Source organism: Alligator mississippiensis, chromosome 5, assembly GCF_030867095.1.
Source record: "Alligator mississippiensis isolate rAllMis1 chromosome 5, rAllMis1, whole genome shotgun sequence".
Classification (NCBI taxonomy): domain Eukaryota; kingdom Metazoa; phylum Chordata; order Crocodylia; family Alligatoridae; genus Alligator; species Alligator mississippiensis.
Genome location: NC_081828.1, coordinates 1,584,097 through 1,606,040, shown reverse-complemented (window position 1 = coordinate 1,606,040; position 21,944 = coordinate 1,584,097). Strand labels below are relative to the sequence as shown.

General features: G+C 56.7%; 1 protein-coding gene across 1 annotated transcript in view; it reads left to right on the top strand.

Moving 5' to 3' along the window:
• The window catches only part of ERI3 (ERI1 exoribonuclease family member 3), a 148,596-nt gene that overhangs the window by 44,839 nt on the left and 81,813 nt on the right, over window positions 1-21,944 (top strand). The window contains 1 exon segment of the mRNA XM_059727727.1: window positions 2,239-2,311. Within this exon segment, the coding sequence (XP_059583710.1) occupies window positions 2,239-2,311 (73 nt within the window).

Here is a 21,944-nt window from a genome sequence, read left to right as displayed (position 1 = left end):
TCTGTCCATGATGCTGGGAGCTCTGGCATGTCTCGACTGGGGGCAGATGGATGCAAAGTCCAGGCTGGGGTGGGCACGTCCGGCAGGCTTTGCGTGCAGGAGCGGTGGTGGGGCTACTGTAGGAACCGGTTGGGGGGTGAGGGAAGCTGAGGCTGCTGCGTGGTATCTTGGGTGCACAGTGCCGGCCGGGGCCTCCCATGCCAGCGAGTCCCCACGCTAACCCCTCCGTTGCAGCCGCAAGGAGTAGTGCCCAAAACCTCTTTGCTGCTGCCCAGTAGAGGCCCAGAAAAGCAAGTCCTGGGGCCCGCACTCAGCAGAGCACCTTAGTGGCCTCTGCACCGTGATGAGCTCCCCGGAGGCTCCATCTCTCAGCTATTCCCAGGGCTGGGCTGGAAGTGAAGGTCCATCGTGGTCCGCCCAGCGTGGCAGGAGCTGACCCATTCAGCAAGATGGAGACAGTGAAGGGCCAGAGCTGGCGTGGGCTGGGGGCAAAGAGACCCTGCTCTGCCCTCTAAGGCACCCCATGGAAACAGGTCTTGCAGCTAGCATCCTCCCTTGCTGACGGCATCCTCCGGCCAGCAAGTGGAGGGCAGGCCAGTGCTGCAATAACTGCTCTCCCTGGGGCTCATACAGCGCAGTGCTCTTCCTCCCTTGCAAATACATCGTGCAGGGTCTGAGGCTGCTCCCAGCCTGGGCCTTCCAGCTCCGGCTGTGGGAGCCTGCTCTTTTCAGTCCCGAGGTCCTGGGTTTGAACCCCACCCAGGAGCACAGTGCCTCGCACACATGGTCTTGCACAGGGTTGTTGTTGCTGGTGCTAGGGGAACAGGGGCCTGCAGGGGACCAGAGACTTCCTCCGTCTGTGCTGGAGCTGGGGAGAGAGCCCCAGTCTCCTAATTCTCTGTCTGTTGACTCTGGAGCCACGGGGCAGTGGCCCTTAGGGAGAAGTTGCTGCCAGGTTCGTTTGGCCACGAGCAAGTGGAGTACTCCACTGATTTGGCCCTGGGCTGGGCCCTGATTCCCACCTCCTGGCTCAAGCTGGAGCCCAGCGCATAGCAAGGTGCCCACGGGCTTCATGCTCCTGTCAGGTCCCTTTGCGGTAGGAGAGCTGCGGTCACAGTGAGGGAGTGCCAGATGCGGCCCCCGGGGAAGGTCCCTTGTTCTGGGTGACTCTTTGTTTAACCCATTTCTATTTGGGGACACGTCCTTCCCAAAGCAACTTCCCTGGGGCTGCGTCAGGGACATCCCAAAAGTGGATGGAGCAGTTGTGTCTAATGTGTGATTCCCAGGATGATAGAGCAAGTGTCCCAGGTGGCTCTAGCATCGCGCAGGCCTCAGTGGGGGAAGGAGGGCTTGTTGTGTGGCTGGGACTGGGAGCATGGCTGGCCTGGAGGAGAGTATCACCGCCTGTGCTGCTGTTGGGAGATGCCTGCTGATGCTGCTTCCCCATGGAGCTGCTGGCGGGACCCAGTACCAACAGCTCTTTTGTGCGCTTCCTTCCCCGCGCTTGTGCTCGCTGCCTGCACGCACATGCACACGTATGTGCTGTACTTGCACATTGTACACCGACTTTGCAAAGGGCACTGCCAGGCAGGGACCCCAGGACACTCTCCCCCAGCTTTCCAGGCCCAGCTCCTCCTTGCAGTGTTTCTTTCCAGGCAGCATCTCCAACCACCTCAGTTCCTTCCTGGCATCTTTCTGTCTGTCTGGGCTTCCACCTGGCCTAGCATGGGCACCCTGTCTGCAGAGTTGCAGCCTGTCGTACATAAGCAGCATGTGTTCCTCCCTCCATCCCCGGTCCCCACTATCAAGCAGAGTAAGCATGGGGTGGTCATGGCTGTGTCACCCATGTTTGGAGGCACTGCAACCTGCCGGCCCTGTCTCTGCCTCCAGGATGTTCCCTGGGGCCGGGTGCTGCCCTGACGCACATGGTTAGTTTGTGCCAGCCCAGCCCTGACTCTCCTTGTGGTTGGGGAGGGGAGCCACGAGTTGGTCTTAGTGCCGGCAGTGTGTGCCCATTCGAATCCCCCAGTTGCTCCCAGCTGTCTGGCAGCCCGGGGGTATAAGCAGCCCCGCCGGGCCCTTGGGAGGAGCTTGCCGGGCACCCCACGAAGTGCAACCTGTTGCAGCCGACTGGAGGCTCTCGTGGCCTCCTTGGCCCCGCGGGCACCGAATGCAGCATCATGTGCTTTGTTGGGGCGCAGTAATTGAATCCAACCTGCTCTCTCTCTTCTCTTACAGGTTACCAGGACAATGCCAGTACTTAGGGCTGCCGGTGGCCGATTACTTCAAACAGTGGATTAATCTGAAAAAGGTACTTCTGTGCAACGCGCCCCGGTGCCCCCTCCCTTTGCTCCCTCCCCCCACCCTTGCTTCCAGGAGGCGTCTAATAACCGCGGCTGTTTTGCATTGAAATGAGGAGTTATTTTCTCGGAGGCTGGGCTGCGCGTGCCCTCCCCCGGCTCCCCATTGTGTCCCCGCTAATAGAGTCTTACTGTACTTGATGGAATGTGCTCTGCAGCTGGGGAGAACCCCTTTGTGGCCGGCACGGCGCTGCATAATCGTGCGCCGGCTGGGGTCGTGGCAGTCAGCACGTTGCTAATGCCGGTTGCTTCCCAGGCACCTGGGGATCCTGAGAGCCAGTGTTCCCCGTGGCTGGATCAGGGAGCCTGGAAATCCACTGGAGAAAGAGTCCAGTGGGGCTTGTTTGCTTCTTATCAACATGGCAATATCGTGTGACCCCGCGGCCGATGCCCAGATCCGGCTCAGAGCACCCCCTCCCGTGCCGTGTTGTGGGGCTGTCCAGGCAAGCACTTGCTGTGCTCTGCGTCCGACTGGTTCAGGAATAACCTGGGGGGGCTTCAGGAGATCTCTGGCTGCCGGGAAGGGGCCGTTACATCGTGGGAGGCCAGTGGTGCAGGTCAGAGTGGGAGGGGAAGTGTCGGGACCTTGTACAGGTGGCAGCTGGGGTGAGGTTTGGGGGGGCGCTTTGGGAGCCAGGGTGCAGCATCTGTGGTTACTGCCCCTGGCCTGCTATACCGAGGGGGCCGGGGGTCTGAAATCCCTGCCGACAGTGCTCTCCGCTTTCAGGGTCCCCTCTCATTTCTTTAAACGCATGTGTCGCTGCGAACGCGAGCATGGAGTGACAGGTCGGGGCCGCAGCAGAGGGACAATTTGCATGATCTGCTCCGTCAAACGGGAGGCCGGGGCCATGACGAGGGATGCTGGCAGCGTGTTCCCAGCTGAACCCGTCAAGGGGATCTTGCCTTCCCCGCTGTCAGAGCAAATCTCGCAGCTCGTCGCCAGGCCTCCGCAAATGAGATCTGAAAGCGCGCTGGGGCATTCTGCAGTTCAGTGACCATTAATGATCGCTGCTTGAAGTTCACTAAACTTCTGGCGCATGGATAGCAGCTCCATCACCGGCAGGGTGGCGGCAGGCGCAGAGGAAACATACGGCTCTCTGTGCTGCAGCACGGAGTATCACTGGATGGAGCCCTCCGCTGGGGCCCACCGCCCCTGAGCTAGGGCCATTTGCAGTGGTTTTCCGCTACTGGGTTTAGCACACGGGGAGCTGGGATTCATCCTAATTCGCTTAGACTTGGGCTGGAGCTAGGCTTTCACATGAGTTGCTGCAGCTCATGGCGCTGTGTCTGGCGGGGCGGTTTGGGTATCAGTCATGCAGGCATGGGAGGGATGTGCTGGAGAATGGCTCAATGCTTCTTACTGTCATGGGCTGGCTGCATGAGGGAGGGCAGGCCTGGCTGTGCCCAGGACCTTGCTGAGCTGCTTTTAGGGGCCAGACTTGTGACCTGAGTTTCCTGGAACGAGGATCCCAGCTGCCACTCCTGCCCCCTGCTCTGATGGGTGTCTCTGCCTGGGTCTTTGACTCAGGGAGGGGGTGCTGGCAGTGGTCAGCAAAGTCATCTAGGCATGGCTCCAGGTGGCACGGGCTCATCCAGCAGGACCCTAGCTGACCCTTCAGCACCCTCGCTGGCACAGCTCTGGGTGGCCCGGGCTCATCCAGCAGGACCCTAGCTGACCCTTTGGCACTGATGAGAGCTGGCCGGACACGCAGCCCTGGATTCTTGTTCCCACCTGGTCTGACCGAGGCCTTGTGGCTGCCTGGGCGTGGGTGCCGCTAAAGGCAGCTGGAGGTGGAGGTTGTGCTGGTAGGGGTTGGCATTAGGAGGAGGAAGGGAAACATCAGCTGTGAGTACTAGTGGGAGAAGAGTAGCAGTACGCCTGGAGAGCAAGGCCAGCGTGGGACCAGTTATTTGGGATGAGCACGTGAGGATGCGAGGGGAGTTCCCCAAGCGAGGGTCAGGAGGTGGGTGAGCGGTTCCTCTACCAAAGACCCGGCTCCATGCCAAGACAGCAACAAAGCATAGGAAATAAGAGTCACAGAGTCGTGGGCTGGCAGGGAGCTGTGGAGCCCTGCCCGAGGAAGGATCAGCCTTGTCCAAACCAGCCCAGACAAACCCTGTGTGTGATCTCTGAGCAACATGACACAGTCGCCCCTGACATAGCCCCAGGCATTGCTCCCACCCCTGCCCCTGGGAAAGCAGGGGGGCCGCGGCTGCCAACGTCCTGCTGCTGCCAGGTGGGTTCACGGATACTCCAGAGACCCCAGGCCGAGGCCGTGTCTCCGCTGCAGAGGAAGGGAAAACCTCCCAGCCTGGACCAGTTTGAGCAGGGGGGAAATCTCTTCCTGCCCCAGTGCAAGGTGGGGCTGAACCTGAGCGCAGGGACAAGACCCTGCGAGGTTGGTGCCAGCAGCTGCATTAGCACAGCCCAGTCCCATCCCCAGCCTGGGCTGCGGCCAACACCCAGCGCCTCTGGGGGAGGCTAAAAAACACCCCAACATGTGTAGTAGAAAGCAGGGTGGGTGCAACCAGCAAAGCCCAGAAGCCTGGAAAATCCCCATAGCAGAGCACAGGCATCGCTGCTTCTAGATCATCTCCACCCTGTGGCTCTCCAGCCTCTCCTTGAACCCCTCCGGTGAGGGAGAGTCCACAGCTTCATTCCCCAGACGCAGCTTTCCGTGGCAGCGCTGGCTGTCCCTTGTCCTGGGCCCAGCCCGGTCTTGGTTGAAAGCTCAGTGTTCAGGGACCTTTCTCATTGCTGGTTCTTGCTGGTGGGGCTTGCTGAAATGTGTGTTGTGGTGCGGGTCCCCAGCAGGGAGGAGCAGCTGCTGCCTCAGGAGCTCGCAGCCAGCCCCAGCACCGGAAAAGCAGCCACCCTCTGCCCAGAGCCTGGGAGGCCACAGAGCCCTGCAGTGTCCAGGGAGGTATTTGGCCCTGTTTTGCTCCCCGGTCACTCAGCAGTGCAGCGTTCCCTTCGTATCCATCCAGGCACTGGGTGCACAGCTGTGCTGGACCGATGTCGCCACGGGGCTGCCACGCTTTGCCCCTGTCCAGACTGGGCTGCGGCTCCCACCTTCCGCTCCCCATTCACTCCCCAGGATAAGAGAAGCCAGGAATGGGACCGTGCTTGTGGGACCCTCACAGCCCCTGCTGCAAGAGGCTTGTCCAGCTCCCCTTCCTCCCCGGAAAGGCTTTTGGGATGCAGGGTCATTTTTAGGGCAACGAAAGGAGGAAAATCCCCTTCCTTGCAGCTGATGGAGTCGGCAGAAGTTTTGTTCCCCTCCCCCCAGCCTGCTGATGTGCCGTCCCCCCCCGCCCCAGCCCGGCCGGCGCTCGCGGACGTTTTTAATGTCACTGGGCGATCTCGTCTCTCCAGTGAGCTGTCAGCGGCGCGAGGACTCGGGGCAGGGCGCTCCGCGCACTCTTTGCTCCGATTAGCTCAGCGCTCGGGGAGGCCTGCCAAGGAGACGCACACCGGATATCTCCCTGCCCCCCCCGGTGCGGAGCGTGCTGGGAGCCAGCAGGCCGCCTGCCGTATGCTGGTGTCAGAGCCTCTCGTGTTGATGGGCAGAGGTGCTGCGGGTCAGGAGCGAGGTGCATTAGCAGAGCTCTGCGCTCCCTGCTCCCTGACAGCGTCTGCGCAGCCGGGCTGAAGGACAGAGCCGTGCGCGTCGGGGTGGGGGGGGGATGCTGCAGGGAGGGCCCAGGGTGGGCTTGACAGGTGCCTGCAGGGCTGGGGACGTGGGCCTGAGAGCAGGGGGTCTTGTGGTGGCAGTGCTGGGCTGCTGCGTTCCCTCCCCTCCTCTCCAACATCCACCCAAAGTACGGACGACAAACTTGGGGTGGTTTAGACCGATCGGGGACCTGCACTCGGTGTCACTCTGTAGGTCTTTCATTGCTTCGCCCCAGGCCAATGGTTATGTGCTTCTCCCACGCTGCGGGAGTAGGGTCTGGGTGGTGACAGACCTTGTCCATCAGGCCGGGCATCCTCTCCACACCGAGCCCTCCGCATGAAGGGCTTAGAGCCGGAGTCGTGCTGAGCTGTGGCTCGGCGCCATCGGATATCTGATGGGAACAAAGACCCTGTCCTGGAAAGGGGGAGCACAGCACTCAACGTGGCCTATGAGGCACTGCCGAAGTCACTGGCAGATCAGGTTGGAAATGGTGTGTGGGTCTGGCGAACATGACTGGTGAGGAGAGGCTGAGGGACCTGGCCTTATTCAGTCTGGAGAAGAGAAGACCGAGGGGGATTGAATAGCAGCCTTCACCTCCCTGCAGGGGGGTTGCAAAGAGGATGGAGCTGGGCTGTTCTCTGTGGGGGCAGATGGCAGGACAAGGAGCAATGGGCTCAAGCTGCAGCAAGGGAGGCTTAGGTTGGATATTAGGAAAAACTCTCTCCCACCAGAGAGACGGTGGAGTCTCGTTCCTTGGTGGTGTTTAAGACCCGGATAGACAAAGCTTTGGCTGGGATGATGTAGTTGGGGCTGGTCCTGCTTTGAGAGGGGGTTGGACTAGATGTGACTCCTGAGGTCCCTTTAACCCTCATTGCCTAGGATTTGGTGGTTCACGAAAGGCAGCTGAGCCATGCAGGGTGGGAGCACTGCCTGGAGAGGTGAGGGCTTGCACCAGCACAAGCAGTACAACAGGGTGGGAGAGACGTCGGGACCAGTTACCCAGGGAGAAGTAATATGTCCACGCTGTTTGAGGCACCCTCATCCTTGGCTTGAGCAGGGAAGGTCTGAGGGGAGCCAGGGTGGGCAGCTTGGAGGGGATGTGTGCGAGGAGGTGAGGAAGCACTGGGGAGTGCTGGTTTGGGGCACCCAGGTTAAGGTTGCAGAAGCTCTGGGGCCTGCACACCCGGCCTCAGCCATGCCGCCGCCGCCTCGTTCTTGCAGAGCAGTGATTCCCAGCTGGGTGCTGCGGCACTTTGGGCTGCCTTGGGATCCTTTCAGGGGTGATGCTTGATGTCGGCACTGTTAGATGTGCAAATAAGACTGCACAAGGTAAACCCCGAGATTGCAGATAGGAATCCAGAGTGTTAAGTAGCCTGCCCTGCTGTGGGCTTTCCGTTGGCAACAGAAGGATTGCTCTAATATATTTCTGTAGTCAAAAAAATGAGTGAAGACAAAGAAGTGGCATTTTCTGAGGGGGGGCTGTGAGGCTTCAAAGGTTGAGAGTCATTGCTGTAGCATGTGGAGACACCTGCAAACATCTGTGCAGCCATTAATGGCTTTTCTGTTCTCTCTTTTGGAGTTTTCTCCTTCCCACGGGTCAGCCTTGTTCTGGAGCTGAGCTTCTGCTCTGGGTGTCATTTTGGCCCTTGGTCAGGGAGCTCGGAGGAGGAGAAGCCTCCTCATACCATGGTCATGGGTGCCACCGAGGCCCCAGCTAGCTGCCATCCGTGGGAATTTGTGTTGATGTCCTTCAGGAAAGGCTTGTGTAACTGTCCTCACCCTGTAGATGTGTCCCAGCTTGTTCCAGAGGAGGTGATGGGCCCGACTTGACCCCAGCGAGTCTTATAGACAACTGCCCATCGTCGTACCTGCCAGGAATCGTATCTGTGGGCTCTTGCCATGGTGGGGGGTGTCAAGAGGGGGCAAGCCCCTGTCTGGGCACCCTCCTAGCAGGAGGCAGCAAACTCGAGTAGCATTATACCGATAGAAAACCCCCAACCCAGCTGCCATCGGCACCCTTGGGACCCCTGTCCTGCTGACATGGTGTCCTGCTGGGTTTGGCAGAGGGTACTGGGGCACTGTTGTGTTTTCCACGTACCGTATGCCACGGTTTCCAGTTACATCGAGGGTGAGATCCCGCGGTGGTGAGTGCTACAGAAAAACCTGCCGTTTTACGCCATCACTTGTACATACAGATTCAGGTGAGCTGCACCTCAGGGTTTCGCCGGAAGAGCTGGTGGTGTTAACAGGCCCCTTGGAGGGAGCGGGGTGTTCTAGTTACACGGTGCTAAAGATTTAAAAGGGGGCAGGAGTGGAGGGGAAGAAAGGACAGAGAGGATGGCGAGGGGTGGGGAAAACAAGCATGGCATCCGCCTTCCCAGTGGCGGAGTAGGCTCTTCCTGGCGGTTCCTGCTCGGTGCATGTAGCCTTTAATAGAAGAATCGCACGCGGAGGGGATCTCTGTGCGGCCGTGGGCCCGTGAGGGATGCGTAGGCTTGTGGAGCCGCACAGGAGACACAAATGCATTGTTGCTTGCGGCCGAACGGGACACAGCCTGGGGATCTGTGCCCTGGGTGGGTCTGGGGGGTCGTTGGAGCAAATGGCTGTGGCTTTTCGAGGTCCACTTTGTATTGATGTGAGAACTCTTAGCTTGGGAATAAATTAGACCCGTGTGGGCCACGTGTCAAGGTCACACCTGCATGGTTGCGATGTGCTAGCAGGGAACTTTAAGTGAGGTGTGCTTTGTGTTAATATTTTTATGCATTGAAATAAAAGTGGCGTAAGGGTTCTTCTCTTTTCCTATGAGTCTGCTGCTCTTTCTCTCTCTGGGAGGAGTTGAATGTGCACCAGCTGCTTCTGGAGAAGGAAAAGTCTGTTTTGAGCCCAAGGGCTGATTTTATGAGCTCGTCTTAGGCACTGGTCATGTTTTCACATGCTCGCGTGGACTGAGCTCTGGGGTTTTGTTTCAAATGGAGAAATGTGCTGCAGGACTGGACCTGACCATGCAATAGGAAGGCGCAGCATGTGCAGAGTGACCTCCGAGGCCTACAGCACGGGGCCGATCCTGCAGAACCAGAGGAAATGCTCTTTAAACCCAGCACCTTTTAATTCGCTCGTGGAACTCATTGCCAAAGCATGTTGCAGAGGCAGAGACCACGGCCAGGTTCACGAAGGGATGAGATGGATTGATGGAGGGCAAATCCACGGGGAGCGATTGGAGCAGCTGGGATGTGCCCTCTGATATCCCTAAAGCCACGATGCCAAGGAGGGTCTGACAGGGAGCAGATCACTCTAGACATGCCTTACACTTGTGCTCTCCCTCTAATGTGGCAGCAGCGGGTGAATAAAGTGTAATGGTAATGACTTAATACATTAGTATCGTCTGAATGCATAATCGCATGGTGATGCTTATATTAGCCTAGCCATGATACATTTCTGTTAGGTTTTAAATGAGGTGCTGCTAAATTTTCAAAAGTCTTGGAGGAGCGCCATGGGTCCGAAGAACCACTCTGAAGCATCTCCTACTTGCTTGTCAGAGACAGGGTGCTGGGCTAGATGCACCACTGGTCTGACCCAGCTTGTGTGCTCGTGTCCAGCATTTAAACACTTGACTTGCTTAACTTTAGGCATACAAGGGTCGCCATTGACATAGCTACTATTGTGCCTTGCTGTCTTGGGGCCAGAGTGCTCCATCCCTAGCCCGGGTGATGCCTAGCAGAGTGCTGCGAGATGCCATTTCCCTGTTCCTCTGCTGTATGAGTCTCTACCACATTTCAGAGCTTTCAATCCAGGCCTGCTCGCATGTGGGCTTGGGTAAGTGCTTTCAGAAGATAGGCTTTGTTGTCAATGGATAAGGGAAGCAAAAAAACACAGAGACATCTATGGCCAACAGAGTTAAGGAGCCCACTGAGGCATTTTTCAAATATATATGGAACAGGAGGAATCCTAACAACAGCATGGGGCCGTAGTTAAATGGAAATAATAGATGTGTCAATAATGATGGTGAGAAAACAGCAAGTTTTTGTTCTGTATTTGGAGGAAAAGCCACCTGACGTCTCACCCAGTTAAATGCTTTCTGCTTTGACAAACAGCAGCACGTGGTGTTTTAAATAGCAGTTGGGCAACTTGGCCGTTTTTAAAATCAGCAGGTCTGGAAAACGTGCATCCAAGAGTTTTCAAAGAACTAGCCAAGGTGCTTTCTGGCCTGCTAACATGGCTTTGGTATGCCGGGGGCATTCCCGAGGGCTGAAAGGAAGCGAACATTGTACCAAGCTTTAACAAACATAAATGGGATGACCCAAAATTATCACCGGCTTCTTGGCCTGCCACCAGTTCCAAGCAGAGGATCAGAAAGGCTGATGTTGGACTGGTTTCATTAAGCATTGAAGGTGAGGAATTACAAGGAATACCAAGTGTATCCAGGTGTATGGAAAAGAGATCTTCTCAAACTCACCTGGCATTTTTGTTGAGATTATGGCGTTTGAGTAACAAAGGTAATAGTGGCAGTGTGGCATGCTTGCTGGGTAGCTAATGCCATCTTAATTAAGAAGCTGGAGTGATGTAGTCACTTTGGCACATGTTAAATGGATTGAGAATCATAGAAATCCTAGAAAGTGAGGATTGAAAGGGACATGAGGAGGTCACATCTAGTCCAGTCCTCTGCTCCAAGCAGGACCAGCCCCAACTGCATCCTCCCAGCCAGGGCTTTGTCAAGCTGGGCCTTGAACACCTGCAAGGATGGAGACTCCTCCACCTCTCTGGGCAACCTGTTCCAGTGCTGCACCACCCTCCTCGGGAGTTTCTTTCCCTGATATCCAACCTCAGCTTCCCTTGCTGCAGCTTGAGCCCATCGCTCCTAGTTCAGACTTGGCTTCCTGACAGACCCCCAAACCCAAATCCTCGGGCTTATCAGCAGGGGTGTTTAGTAGGAGCGAGGAGACTATGACCTGGGTGTTTGGCCCGGGGGTGCTGCATCCAGCTCTGCTGTCCATGCGGATCCGATCTGTGGGTTGTTTGCCTGTTTATTGTAAACCGTTCTGAGCCTCTTGCATAGGGTGGGCAATGAACCTAATAAATAAATTCAGGAAGGACAGTGAAAACTTGGAGAGGGCTAGAGAAGAGCCCTCAGAAGGACTGAAGGATGCCGGGAAAACCGCCCTTCTCGTGAGAACCTTGTTAACGAAGAAGAAGGGGAATGGGAGGCTCGTCCCAGCCCACGTGCGTCTGAAAGGGGAGCAGAAACACGATCCAGCGGCTCTGCAGCTTAGCAGGAGGACGTATAACAAGAGCCAGGCTGAAGCAGACGGGCATGGCACAGATTTTTACCGAGAGGGTAAAAATCCACCCACTGGAGCGACTTACCCCAGCTCGGGGTGGGCTCTCCATGCCTGGCGATGTGTAACTCAAAGCCAGATTCATTTTTCTAAGTGATGGGCTCTAGTTCACTCAGGCATCGGTTCCCGGTAGTCACGTGGCCTGTGCTACACGCGAGGCCAGCGTCTCTAATGCATGCATCTCCCTCCCAGCCCTGCACTGCTGTGTTTTCAACTCCTGCTTGCTGTATTCTTCCCTCCCAGGGACCGTGCTCTCGAAGTCTTGTGACTTCCAAGAGTGCTAAAGCCTCGTGCACGTGAGCGGCGTGGGCCCCGTGTGATTGAGCACTCGGGGAGCAGCCGAAAGGCTAATCCCGGGAGGGCCATGGAGGTGTGTGACTCTGATCCCCGGGCAGGTGAGCCCTGGCGAGGAAGGAACGCAGCCAGCCTTATGCCGCTGCTCCTTTAAATCTGTCGCGCAGCTGTCTGAACTCTGAAATTTCTTTCACTCTCTCCCTCGCCTTGTTAACATGTGTTGCCTTTGGGGTAATCAGGGAAAAAATATTATGTCCTTTTACAATTACCGGGTTTTGGAATATTAAAATGTCTCTCTGCATCGGCAGTGTTATTTTGATTGGTATTCTAACCTTTGACTAGCCCATAAAGCAAGCCGCTCTTCAAGCCAATATTGCAGGACTGAAATTTAATTCCGAAATGATTCCAGATAATAGGGAGACAGATAATATATGCATGAAGGATATTATGTTTGGACTAAATGCAGCAGGGCCAGTGCTTGGGAGTTGAATAATAGCCCAGAGTGAGTTATAATCTGTGGGACAGAAATACCTTACTGTCAGGGCCAGGAGAGGAACTCTTAAATCAAAGGGAGGGAGAAGAGGAGTGAGCCAGAGGATAGTCATCTGAGACGGAAAGGGCATCCAGGAGAGGCCTGGAAGGAGCAGCCCTCTCTGTGCCCGGTGGAGGGACATGTGCCCCGCTGCACTTCAGCCTGGCGTGCCGGGTTCAAGAGCCAGGCTGGGAGAGGGAGGCAGCATTTGGGGGTGGACTCATCCCTTTCCCCACCTCCCTGATCCATGGGGCAGAATGGGGCTGTTCCAGCCGACGTGGTGCCTCGGTTTCCCTAGGATGCAACCACGAAGCTGTAGGGGAGGCAGGGCAGTGCTTGCGAGTCTGGGATCGGGGCTGTTGCAAGGTGCGCTGACTTCGAGCTGACATTAATGCTGCTTTCTTTCTGTCCTGGAGGAAGCAGCTTCCCAGCTCAGGCTCAATTATCTCCTGGCATTGAACTTGAGCATATAGAGAAGCCCCCAGCTCCCCCTGCAACGGGTCCATGCAAGGAGTGTGCAGCCGGACTCTGCTGGGGGAGAGGTTTCGAGCCATGTCCGTGCTGGGGAAGATGGGGAGGAAGTGTCATATTCACACGTGCTCACCCAGGCGTGCACTGGGACGGGTTGTCCTCACACGTGCTGGTGGGAAGGGGTGATCCCCACACTCCCCTTGCATCTCCCTCATCTGGATAACGTGGGTGGTGTAACTGCTGGCCTTGCCCGCACTGACATATCAACACGCACGTGCAGAAAGCCCCCATCTTTCAGTGAAGGCTTTAGGAGGATTAGTGCTAGGAACGGCCCTGCCTGACCTGCTGGTCTGCGGTGCTATATAATCGCTTCCACCGCTGCATCGCCAAAACAGCTAAACTGGGACTGGGAAAAGTCCAACCCCGAGGCCCAGGACAGTCCCGCTGGGGCAGCAGCCGGGCACAGCAGGTCTCCTGCTGCCAAGAGCGCCGACACCACGGTTGTGAGTCCCTGGAGCAGTGATTCCCAACCAGGGTGCCATGGCATGCTGGGGTGCTGGGAGAGCCTTTCCAGGGTGCCGCACCACGGTAGCACTGTTAGATGTGTCAACCTGGTTGATGAGATAAACCCTGAGGTGTCAAATAAAAATCCAGAGGGTTAAAAATGCTCTGAGCTGTGGCGCCTCGCCGAGTCCTTTGCCACAGGAGAATTGCACTGTTGTTTTTTTGAAGTCAAAGAACAAGTGAAAACGTAGCACTAGCATTTTCCGGGGGGCCTGGAGCCTAAAAAGGTTGAACCGCTGCCCTAGAAGATGGGGTTGAGACGGTCCCTGATGGTCTTTGCTGCTGCAGAGCTGTGGAGGTCAGTGGTCAAGGAGCGATGGGCTGCCAGCTTCCAGCACCCCCATCCTGGGGTCCCCAGAGCACTGCGCACCTCCTGCTCGTGAAGGTGGCTCTTCTCCAAACAGCGCCTGTGGACCAAGCCACAGCCCGTGTGAGAGTCGTGGGAACTGCTCCTGCGTGTGCCGTGGGAGGCTCTGCCGTGTTTCTGATGCGATGGTCCCCTGGCCATGCCAATTCCAATTCCATCCAATTCGTCTGGGATTTGGCGTGGCCTAGATGAGTTGGAGGATTGGAGCAGAAGAAATCTCATGAGGTTCAACAAGGACAAGTGCAAAGTCCTGCACTTAGGATGGAGCAGTCCCATGCACCGGTGCAGGCTGGGGACCCACGGGCTGGGCAACAGCTCTGCAGATAAGGACCTGGGGGTGACAGGGGACAAGGAGCTGAGCAGGAGCCAGCAGTGTGCCCTTGTGCCAAGAAGGCGACTGGCATCCTGGGCTGCATGGGTAGGAGCGTTGCCAGCAGATCGAGGGCAGTGATCCTTCCCTCTGTTCAGCACTGGGGAGGCCACATCTGGAGTCCTGTGTCCAGTTGTGCATCCCCCACTGCGGAAAGGATGTGGACGTGGAGAATTGGTAATGAACATGGTTCAGGGGTTGGGGACAGGACTGGTGAGGAGAGGCAGAGGGAAATGGGCTGATTTAGTTTGGAGAAAAAGAACCAAAGGGGGATTGAATAGCAGCCTCCAACTCCCTGCAGAGGGGCTGCAAAGAGGATGGAGCTGGGCTGGTCTCAGTGGGGGCAGACGACAGAACGAGGAGCAATGGGCTCAAGCTGCAGCAGGGGAAGTTGAGGTTGAATATTAGGAAAAACTTTCTCTGGTGGAGAGTAGTAAAGCACTGGAAGAGGCTCCCCAGAGTGGTGGGGGAGTCTCCATCCTTGAAAGTCTTGAGGACCCAGGGACACAAAGCCTTGGCTGGGATGCTGTAGTTGGGGCTGGTCTTGCTTGGAGCACGGGTTGGACTAGATGTGACTCCTGAACTCCCTTCCCACCCTCATTTTCTAGGATTTGATGATACTCGTGTTGTGGCTGGGCTGTCGGGCCCTATCCAGCATGAGGCCCCGTCATGCAGGCACAGAGTGCGTGACAGTCCCTGCCTCAGCGAGCTAGCAGTCTGTATAGGGCACAGCAGGGGTCCCTGGACATGCAGCAGGTGGGGAATTGCCCGTGTTTCTTACGTGTGCATGTTGTCGCCTGCGGGGAGGAGGCAGAATGGCAGGTGCTCAGGCCTCGTGCTTCCCTGTTGTGGCCATACTGCTTATCTGGTCCGAGCCATTTCTGCCACGCTCCTCTCCATGGCATCTGAACCTCTGTCTTCTGGTGCCCATCTGGCCCCGTGTGACAGGACTTGCTGCAGCTTGGGTTACCTGCATGGTGCAGACTAGTGCCTGCAAACCCCCTCCATTCACTGCCTCGCTACTCTGGGGAAACACTGAGGTGTCAGTGAGCTTGGACTTAAAAAAGCAGTGGTCCGAGCCAGCAAACCATGCATCCGGGCAGAAGAAGGAAGCGGGTTTGTGTCTGCTGCTCTTCCGCCCCGGGCTGTATCCCCCAAAACTGTCCTAAAGCCATAGGCTTGCCCATGTGCAGGCTTAGAAGAGCCTCCTCTCTCCCCTGCCCTGGGTGCCCACCTGCTTTACAGGGCAGTCTGTGTTTCCCTGCCCCTCGCCTTCCCGTGGGCTGCAGCTGGCTGAGCCCGCTCCGTGTCCTTGTGTTGAAAGAGGCAAGCTTGACCCCACACCTGACACCGCCTCCCCCGCAGTCGATACGGGAGCGCGGCCGCAGGAGAAGGGATTAAAGGCAGGGCATGTTTTACAATAATCCTGCAACGTGTGTCGCATTCCAGGCCAGGCAGGCGCCGGGAGGCAGCGAGCGGCAACGTGCACGCGAGGGTGACGCCTGGAGCAAGGCCGTGCCTCTCCGTGGCAGCTGGGGCAGCTCCGTGGGAGCGGTGTCACCGTGAGGGACAGGCACACATCAGAACATAAGCAGTGCCATGTCCTGAATTGGACAGTAAGTCCGTCTTGCCCAGCGTCCTGCATCGCATGGCGGCAGAGAGCGGAGCTGAAGGGAGAGCGACTAGGGCTGAGCAGGGTTTTCCCCTGTTCCTCTCTCCCTGAAGCCTCTAGCACTAAAGGTCCAGGCAGGCCTGATGCAGAGCACGTGCCCCTCACGCCCGTGCTCAGCAGCAACTGATGTCCCTTTCCTCCAAGCACGTGTCCAGTTCCTCGGTGACTCTAGTTAAACTCTCAGCTTCCACTGCAGGTGGTGGCCCTGAGCTCCACCTTTAATGGCACGCTGGGAGGAAACAAACTTCCTGGTGTTAGTTTTAAACTTACTGCCTACTTGTTTCGTGTTGTGACCCCTGGTTCTTGTCTGGTGAGGTCAGTCAGTAATAAATCCTTATCAACTTTCTCTTTGCCGTTTAGTGCAGAGACAGATCTGCCATCACCCAGCGTTAACGTGGGAGCCCCGTCATGCTTGGCAGCAGGGTGCTGCGCTCGGGCACCTGTGTCCACCTGTGAAGCAGGGGGGGGAAGGAGAAGGTCTAGACCCCAGGAAACGTGCTGCACACCCCTCCCTACACTTCCTAGGGAGAGGAGATGCATCGCATGATGGTGGATACTGGCTTGGCTTGGGCAGCTGTGGGTCTCGGGCTGCACCAGAGTCCCAGCTGCTCCCATCAGGGGCTGGAGTTGCCTTGTTGAGCCCTGCAGAGCCAGCCTGGTGCTGGGAGGGGGACTGAGAGCCTCCTGCTCCCGCCTCAGTCCCTTTGGGCAGGGGCACGGGGCCAGTGCTTGATGCCTGCCCCTGGCAGCCCCGCATGCTGGTCTCCAGCGGGGCACTTGCATGCTTGGCCATCCTCGTCGTACCCTTGAGAGCTCTCGTAGGCCGTTCAGCTGCAGGGATGGGCCCCCAGTACCTTCTCTGGCACCGGCCCAGCTGGCAGACTCTGCCTTGCCTCTCTCTGCTCCCCATGCTGCCCGTGGCTGGGCAGGAGTGGCCCTGTCAGCCTCCAGCCCACCTCTCACAGCTGTGCTCCATAGGGGTGCATTGACCCTCAACTGAGATTCAGTTGTTTGCAAACTGTGTGCAATGCAAATGACCCAGTTAGCCTTGCACAGCACTTCATGTCGGATGCTGTCTGGACTTGGCAGTAGTCCGTGTCACCCCACAGCCTGCTAGCATGGAGGGTTGTGTCCGACTGGCATGGGGGGTAAGTGGTGAGCAGCTGGCAGCCCCCTTCCCATTGATAGCTGGGTGCCTCTGGTGCAGCATGGTCTGGCTTTTCAGTGCCTGGGCACGAAGCTAGCAAGTAGGAGATAGTAATTTGGGCGTAACAAGGTGCCTTTGCATGGCGGCTTCCTTATAGGAATAACTTGCAGGTCTTTACTGCCGCTAGCTACTTAGTGAGACCCCCGAGAGCCCCAGGGTCACCCAGCAGGTCAGTTCAGACTCTGCTGTCCTGCCTCGTCCTGTCTCGTGCTCGGGCCCATCGGCTCCTTAGCTCAGTCCGTGGATGTTTTCCCTCCTGGCTCCCCTGTGCAGTCACGGATCAGATCTCAGGTGTGGACCCTTTTGCCAGGGGGGTTTGGTAAGGACAGGCCGTGAGGACTGCATTGGGCCTCATGCGTTTGCCTTTTGATACCTGCCGGCAATTTGAGATAAATCCTGGTTTTTATATTCATAGATTCATAGATGTTAGGGTCGGAAGGGACCTCAATAGATCATCGAGTCTGACCCCCTGCATAGGCAGGAAAGAGTGCTGGGTCTAGATGACCCCAGCTAGATACTCATCTAACCTCCTCTTGAAGACCCCCAGGGTAGGGGAGAGCACCACCTCCCTTGGGAGCCCGTTCCAGACCTTGGCCACTCGAACTGTGAAGAAGTTCTTCCTAATGTCCAATCTGAATCTGCTCTCTGCTAGCTTGTGGCCATTGTTTCTTGTAACCCCCGGGGGCGCCTGGGTGAATAAATACTCACCAATTCCCTTCTGTGCCCCCGTGATGAACTTATAGGCAGCCACAAGGTCGCCTCTCAACCTTCTCTTGCCGAGGCTGAAAAGGTCCAGTTTCTCTAGTCTGTCCTCGTAGGGCTTGGTCTGCAAGCCCTTGACCATACGAGTTGCCTTTCTCTGGACCCTCTCCAGGTTATCCGCATCCTTCTTGAAGTGCGGCGCCCAGAATTGCATGCAGTACGCCAACTGCGGTCTGACCAGCGCCCAATAGAGGGGAAGTATCACCTCCCTGGACCTATTCGTCATGCATCTGCTGATGCACGATAAAATGCCATTGGCTTTTCTGATGGCTTCGTCACACTGCCGGCTCATGTTCATCTTGGAGTCCACTAGGACTCCAAGATCCCTTTCCACCTCTGTGCCACCCAGCAGGTCATTCCCTAGGCTGTAGGTGTGCTGGACATTTCTCCTCCCTAGGTGCAGCACTTTGCATTTCTCCTTGTTGAACTGCATCCTGTTGTTTTCTGCCCACTTGTCCAACCTGTCCAGGTCTGCCTGCAGCTGTTCCCTGCCCTCCGGCGTGTCCACTTCTCCCCATAGCTTTGTGTCATCTGCAAACTTGGACAGAGTACATTTGACTCCCTCGTCCAAGTCGCTGATGAAGACATTAAAGAGTATCGGTCCAAGGACCGAGCCCTGCGGGACCCCACTGCCCACACCCTTCCAGGTCGAGACCGACCCATCCACCATGACTCTCTGGGTGCGACCCTCTAGCCAATTCGCCACCCACCGGACTGTGTAGTCATCCATGCCACAGCCTCTTAACTTGTTCACCAGTATGGGGTGGGATACCGTATCAAAGGCCTTCCTGAAGTCTAAGTATACGACATCCACCCCTCCTCCTGTGTCCAGGCGTTTCATAACCTGGTCATAGAAAGAGACTAGGTTGGTCAGGCACGATCTGCCTGCCACAAACCCATGCTGGTTTCCCCTCAGCATAATTTGCCCTGCCGGGCTCTCGCAAATGTGAGCCTTGATAATTTTTTCAAAGACTTTGCCAAGGATGGAGGTGAGACTGACCGGCCTATAGTTGCCCGGGTCCTCCTTCCTCCCCTTCTTGAAAATGGGGACCACGTTAGCCCTTTTCCAGTCCTCCGGGACTTGGCCCGTGCGCCACGAGCATTCGAATATTCCCGCCAGTGGTTCTGCAATGACGTCGGCCAGTGCCTTCAGCACCCTCGGATGGAGCTCATCCGGGCCTGCCGACTTAAAGGCATCCAGTTCTTCCAAGTGACTCTGCACCATCTCAGGATCTACGCATGGCAGTCTGGCGCCTTGCTGCTGCCTCTCCACAACCCCAGTGAGAGCCTTGTCGTGCCCCTCACTTAGGAGCACTGAGGCAAAGAACTCGTTGAGGAGTTCAGCCTTGTCCCCCCTGTCTGTCACCAATTGCTTCTGCCCATTTAGCAGGGGTCCTATTCCTCCCTGGGCCTTCCTTTTATTCCCAATATATCTAAAAAACAATTTCTTGTTGTCCTTTACTTGGGTTGCCATCCTCAGCTCCATGGTAGCTTTGGCCCGCCTAACTGCCTCCCTACAAGCACGAGCAGAGGAGGTATATTCATCTTTAGTGATCTCACCCTTTTTCCACTTTTTATGTGCTCCCCTTTTGGCCCTTATGCTGCCCTGGATTTCTCTGGTCAGCCATGGAAGCCTCCTGGCCCCTTTCCCTCTTTTGCCTCGCTCGGGGATCGTCTTGCTTTGTGCCCAAAGGATCGTTTCCTTTAGGCACAGCCACCCTTCTTGGGCACCCATCCCATCAAAACTCCTACTCTGCAGTGCTTCCTTGACTAATCGCCTGAGTGCAATGAGATCAGCTTTCCTAAAGTCTAGCACTTTCACCCTACTAGTTACCTTACCCACTCGCCGTCTTATGTTGAATTCTATCATAAGGTGATCACTGTCTCCCAGATAGCTACCGATTTGGAGGTCCCCTATCATGTCATCTCCCGTTGCCAATACCAGATCCAGTATGGCATTCCCCCTGGTGGGACCATGCACCTCCTGTGTCAGGTGGAGGTCCTGTACACAGGTTAGAAACCTGCGTGAGCGATGGGACCTTGCTGTCTGCGTCTCCCAGCAGATGTCCGGGTAGTTTAGGTCCCCCATGACTACCGCCTCTTTAGCTGTTATGGTCTCCGAGAGTTGCCTCAGGAGCCCCGCATCTATTTCTTCCCCTTGGTGTGGGGGTCTGTAACAGACCCCTACCACCAAATCCCTTTCTCCTTGCCCCCCACGTAGCCTAACCCACAATCCTTCTACTTCCTCAGCCTCGGATTCTGTCTTGATGAGGGTTGATGTGTATTGCTCACTGACATAAAGTGCAACCCCCCCCCCCCTTTCTTCCCCGACCTGTCCTTTCTATACAGTCTATAGCCCTCAATATGTACCGCCCAGTCATGGGATGAATCCCACCAGGTCTCTGTTAGCCCCACTAAGTCATAGGTGTTTAGTGCAAGCAGGAGCGCTAGTTCATCCTGCTTGTTCCCCATGCTCCTAGCATTAGTATATAGGCACTTGAGCCCTGCGACTGGTGCCTTTGCTGCCCCCCCGCTCCAAGTCCCATGGGGCCCATTGTTTCTTACCTTCTTGTTTCTTACCTGTTCTGTAGTGCTGGTCTCCCCATGGCTTTCAGGTTTCCAGTGTCCTCCTTCTTCAGGCTGGGCTGTCCTTGTGGGTGCCACATGGTTTGGTGGTCCACAGCTTCCCCTGCCCTCGTACTCCCCTCCCCCCGACGAGCCTAGTTTAAAGCCCGCCGGAGGAGATCCACCAACCTAGTAGAAAACACACGCTTACCTTTGGGGGACAGGTGAAGCCCATCCCAGCTGAGCATGTCCCTCGTCGTGATGTGCGGGTCATTGTCCAGGAAGCCGAAGCCTGCCTCGAGACACCACTGCCGAAGCCGCCAGTTGGTCTCTCGGATGCAGTTCTCCTGCCGTCTTCCTCGTCCGTTCACTGGTAGGATGGAAGAGAAAACCACCTGTGCACCGAACTCCTTCAGCACGCCACCCAGAGCACTGTAGTCCTCCATCAGGTGATCGGGGGTTCTCCTGGCCGCATCATTAGTACCCACATGGACTAGGACCAGCCCTCACCGTGCCCATTGCACAGGAGGCTCCTGCAATCCCATCCTTCCATCCCCAAGCATTGGTTCTCCCCACCCCGAAGCGGTCTCCAGCCAGCTGAGACCGCTGTCCTCCCCGGATCCGGTTAGACAAGGGCACTGCCTGGCTCTTGGCCTCTCCAGTAGCTTGCTGCATGTTCATGGCAGAAGGAAGAGAGATGCTCCCAGAGGCCCGGTCTCAAAGCCCTCCCAGGGCCTCTCTGGGACTCAGCAGCTTGGAAAGGCAGCCAGCTCTGGGCTGGTGGGGACGCTGCCTGCATGAGCCCTGTGAGAACAACTCCACTGGCTTCACTTTGCCCCTGAAATATTTTCACGCCTGGGGAATCTGTCAGGGCTCAGGCCAAGGAGGAGAAACAGGGTGGGGATTGGGCTCCACTCGTGAATCAAGACACCCCACAAAGCCCCAGGACATCCGGATGCAGCAGCAAAAATGTCAGCAGTAAAAACGCTGCCAAAAGGCCCCTGCACCCTTGCCATGGAGCTGGGAATCAACACCCTGTTCAGGTGAGTGGATGTCCCTGTGTCTCTCCAGCATGCTCTCGCTGGCCTCGGGCCTTCCCAGAGCGACTCAGGCTTGGTGGGAGGGACCCAGGCATCGGGGCTGGAAACTTAATTTGTTCCAAGAATCGAAGGCCTTAACTGAGATGACTGCAAGGTCCTGGAGTGCCAGGCTCAGACAGGCCCCAGGACACCTGCTTTGGGGCTTCAGCTTTTCTAGACATGCTTGCGCTGTGGAAGAAGACAGGATTTTTAAGCCCCTTGCATCAGGCCCCTCTTTGTCTCACCTATGAATGGGTCCAGCTAGGGAACCTGGCGCCATGCTGGCGTTGAAGTGTTACGTCCGCAGGGCTCACTCGTGTGACGCGGGAGCCACCTACGTAGGAACGCATCGTTGAATCGGCCTGACTTTGGACCAGCTAGGGAAAGCCCTGTCCCTGACCCAGCAGCATCTGTTGTTCCTTCTTCACTGCTCTTCATTGCCAGCTGCTGTACGAGCTGCGGCGCAGATGTGTCGAGAGACTTGCCGTGGGGAGTTCGCAGGCTGAACAGCCACAGCAGAATTGTGGTCCTCGTATACCGCCAGGAGACTGAAGCACAGAGAGGCCAAGTGAGCTCTCAGGAAGTCGGTGACAGAGGTGGAAAATGAGGCTAGATGCTCGTGAGGGCCAGTCCCAAGCTTTGGCTGCAAACCCATCCCTCCCCTAGAGTCACTGAATCCTAGAAAATGAGGGTT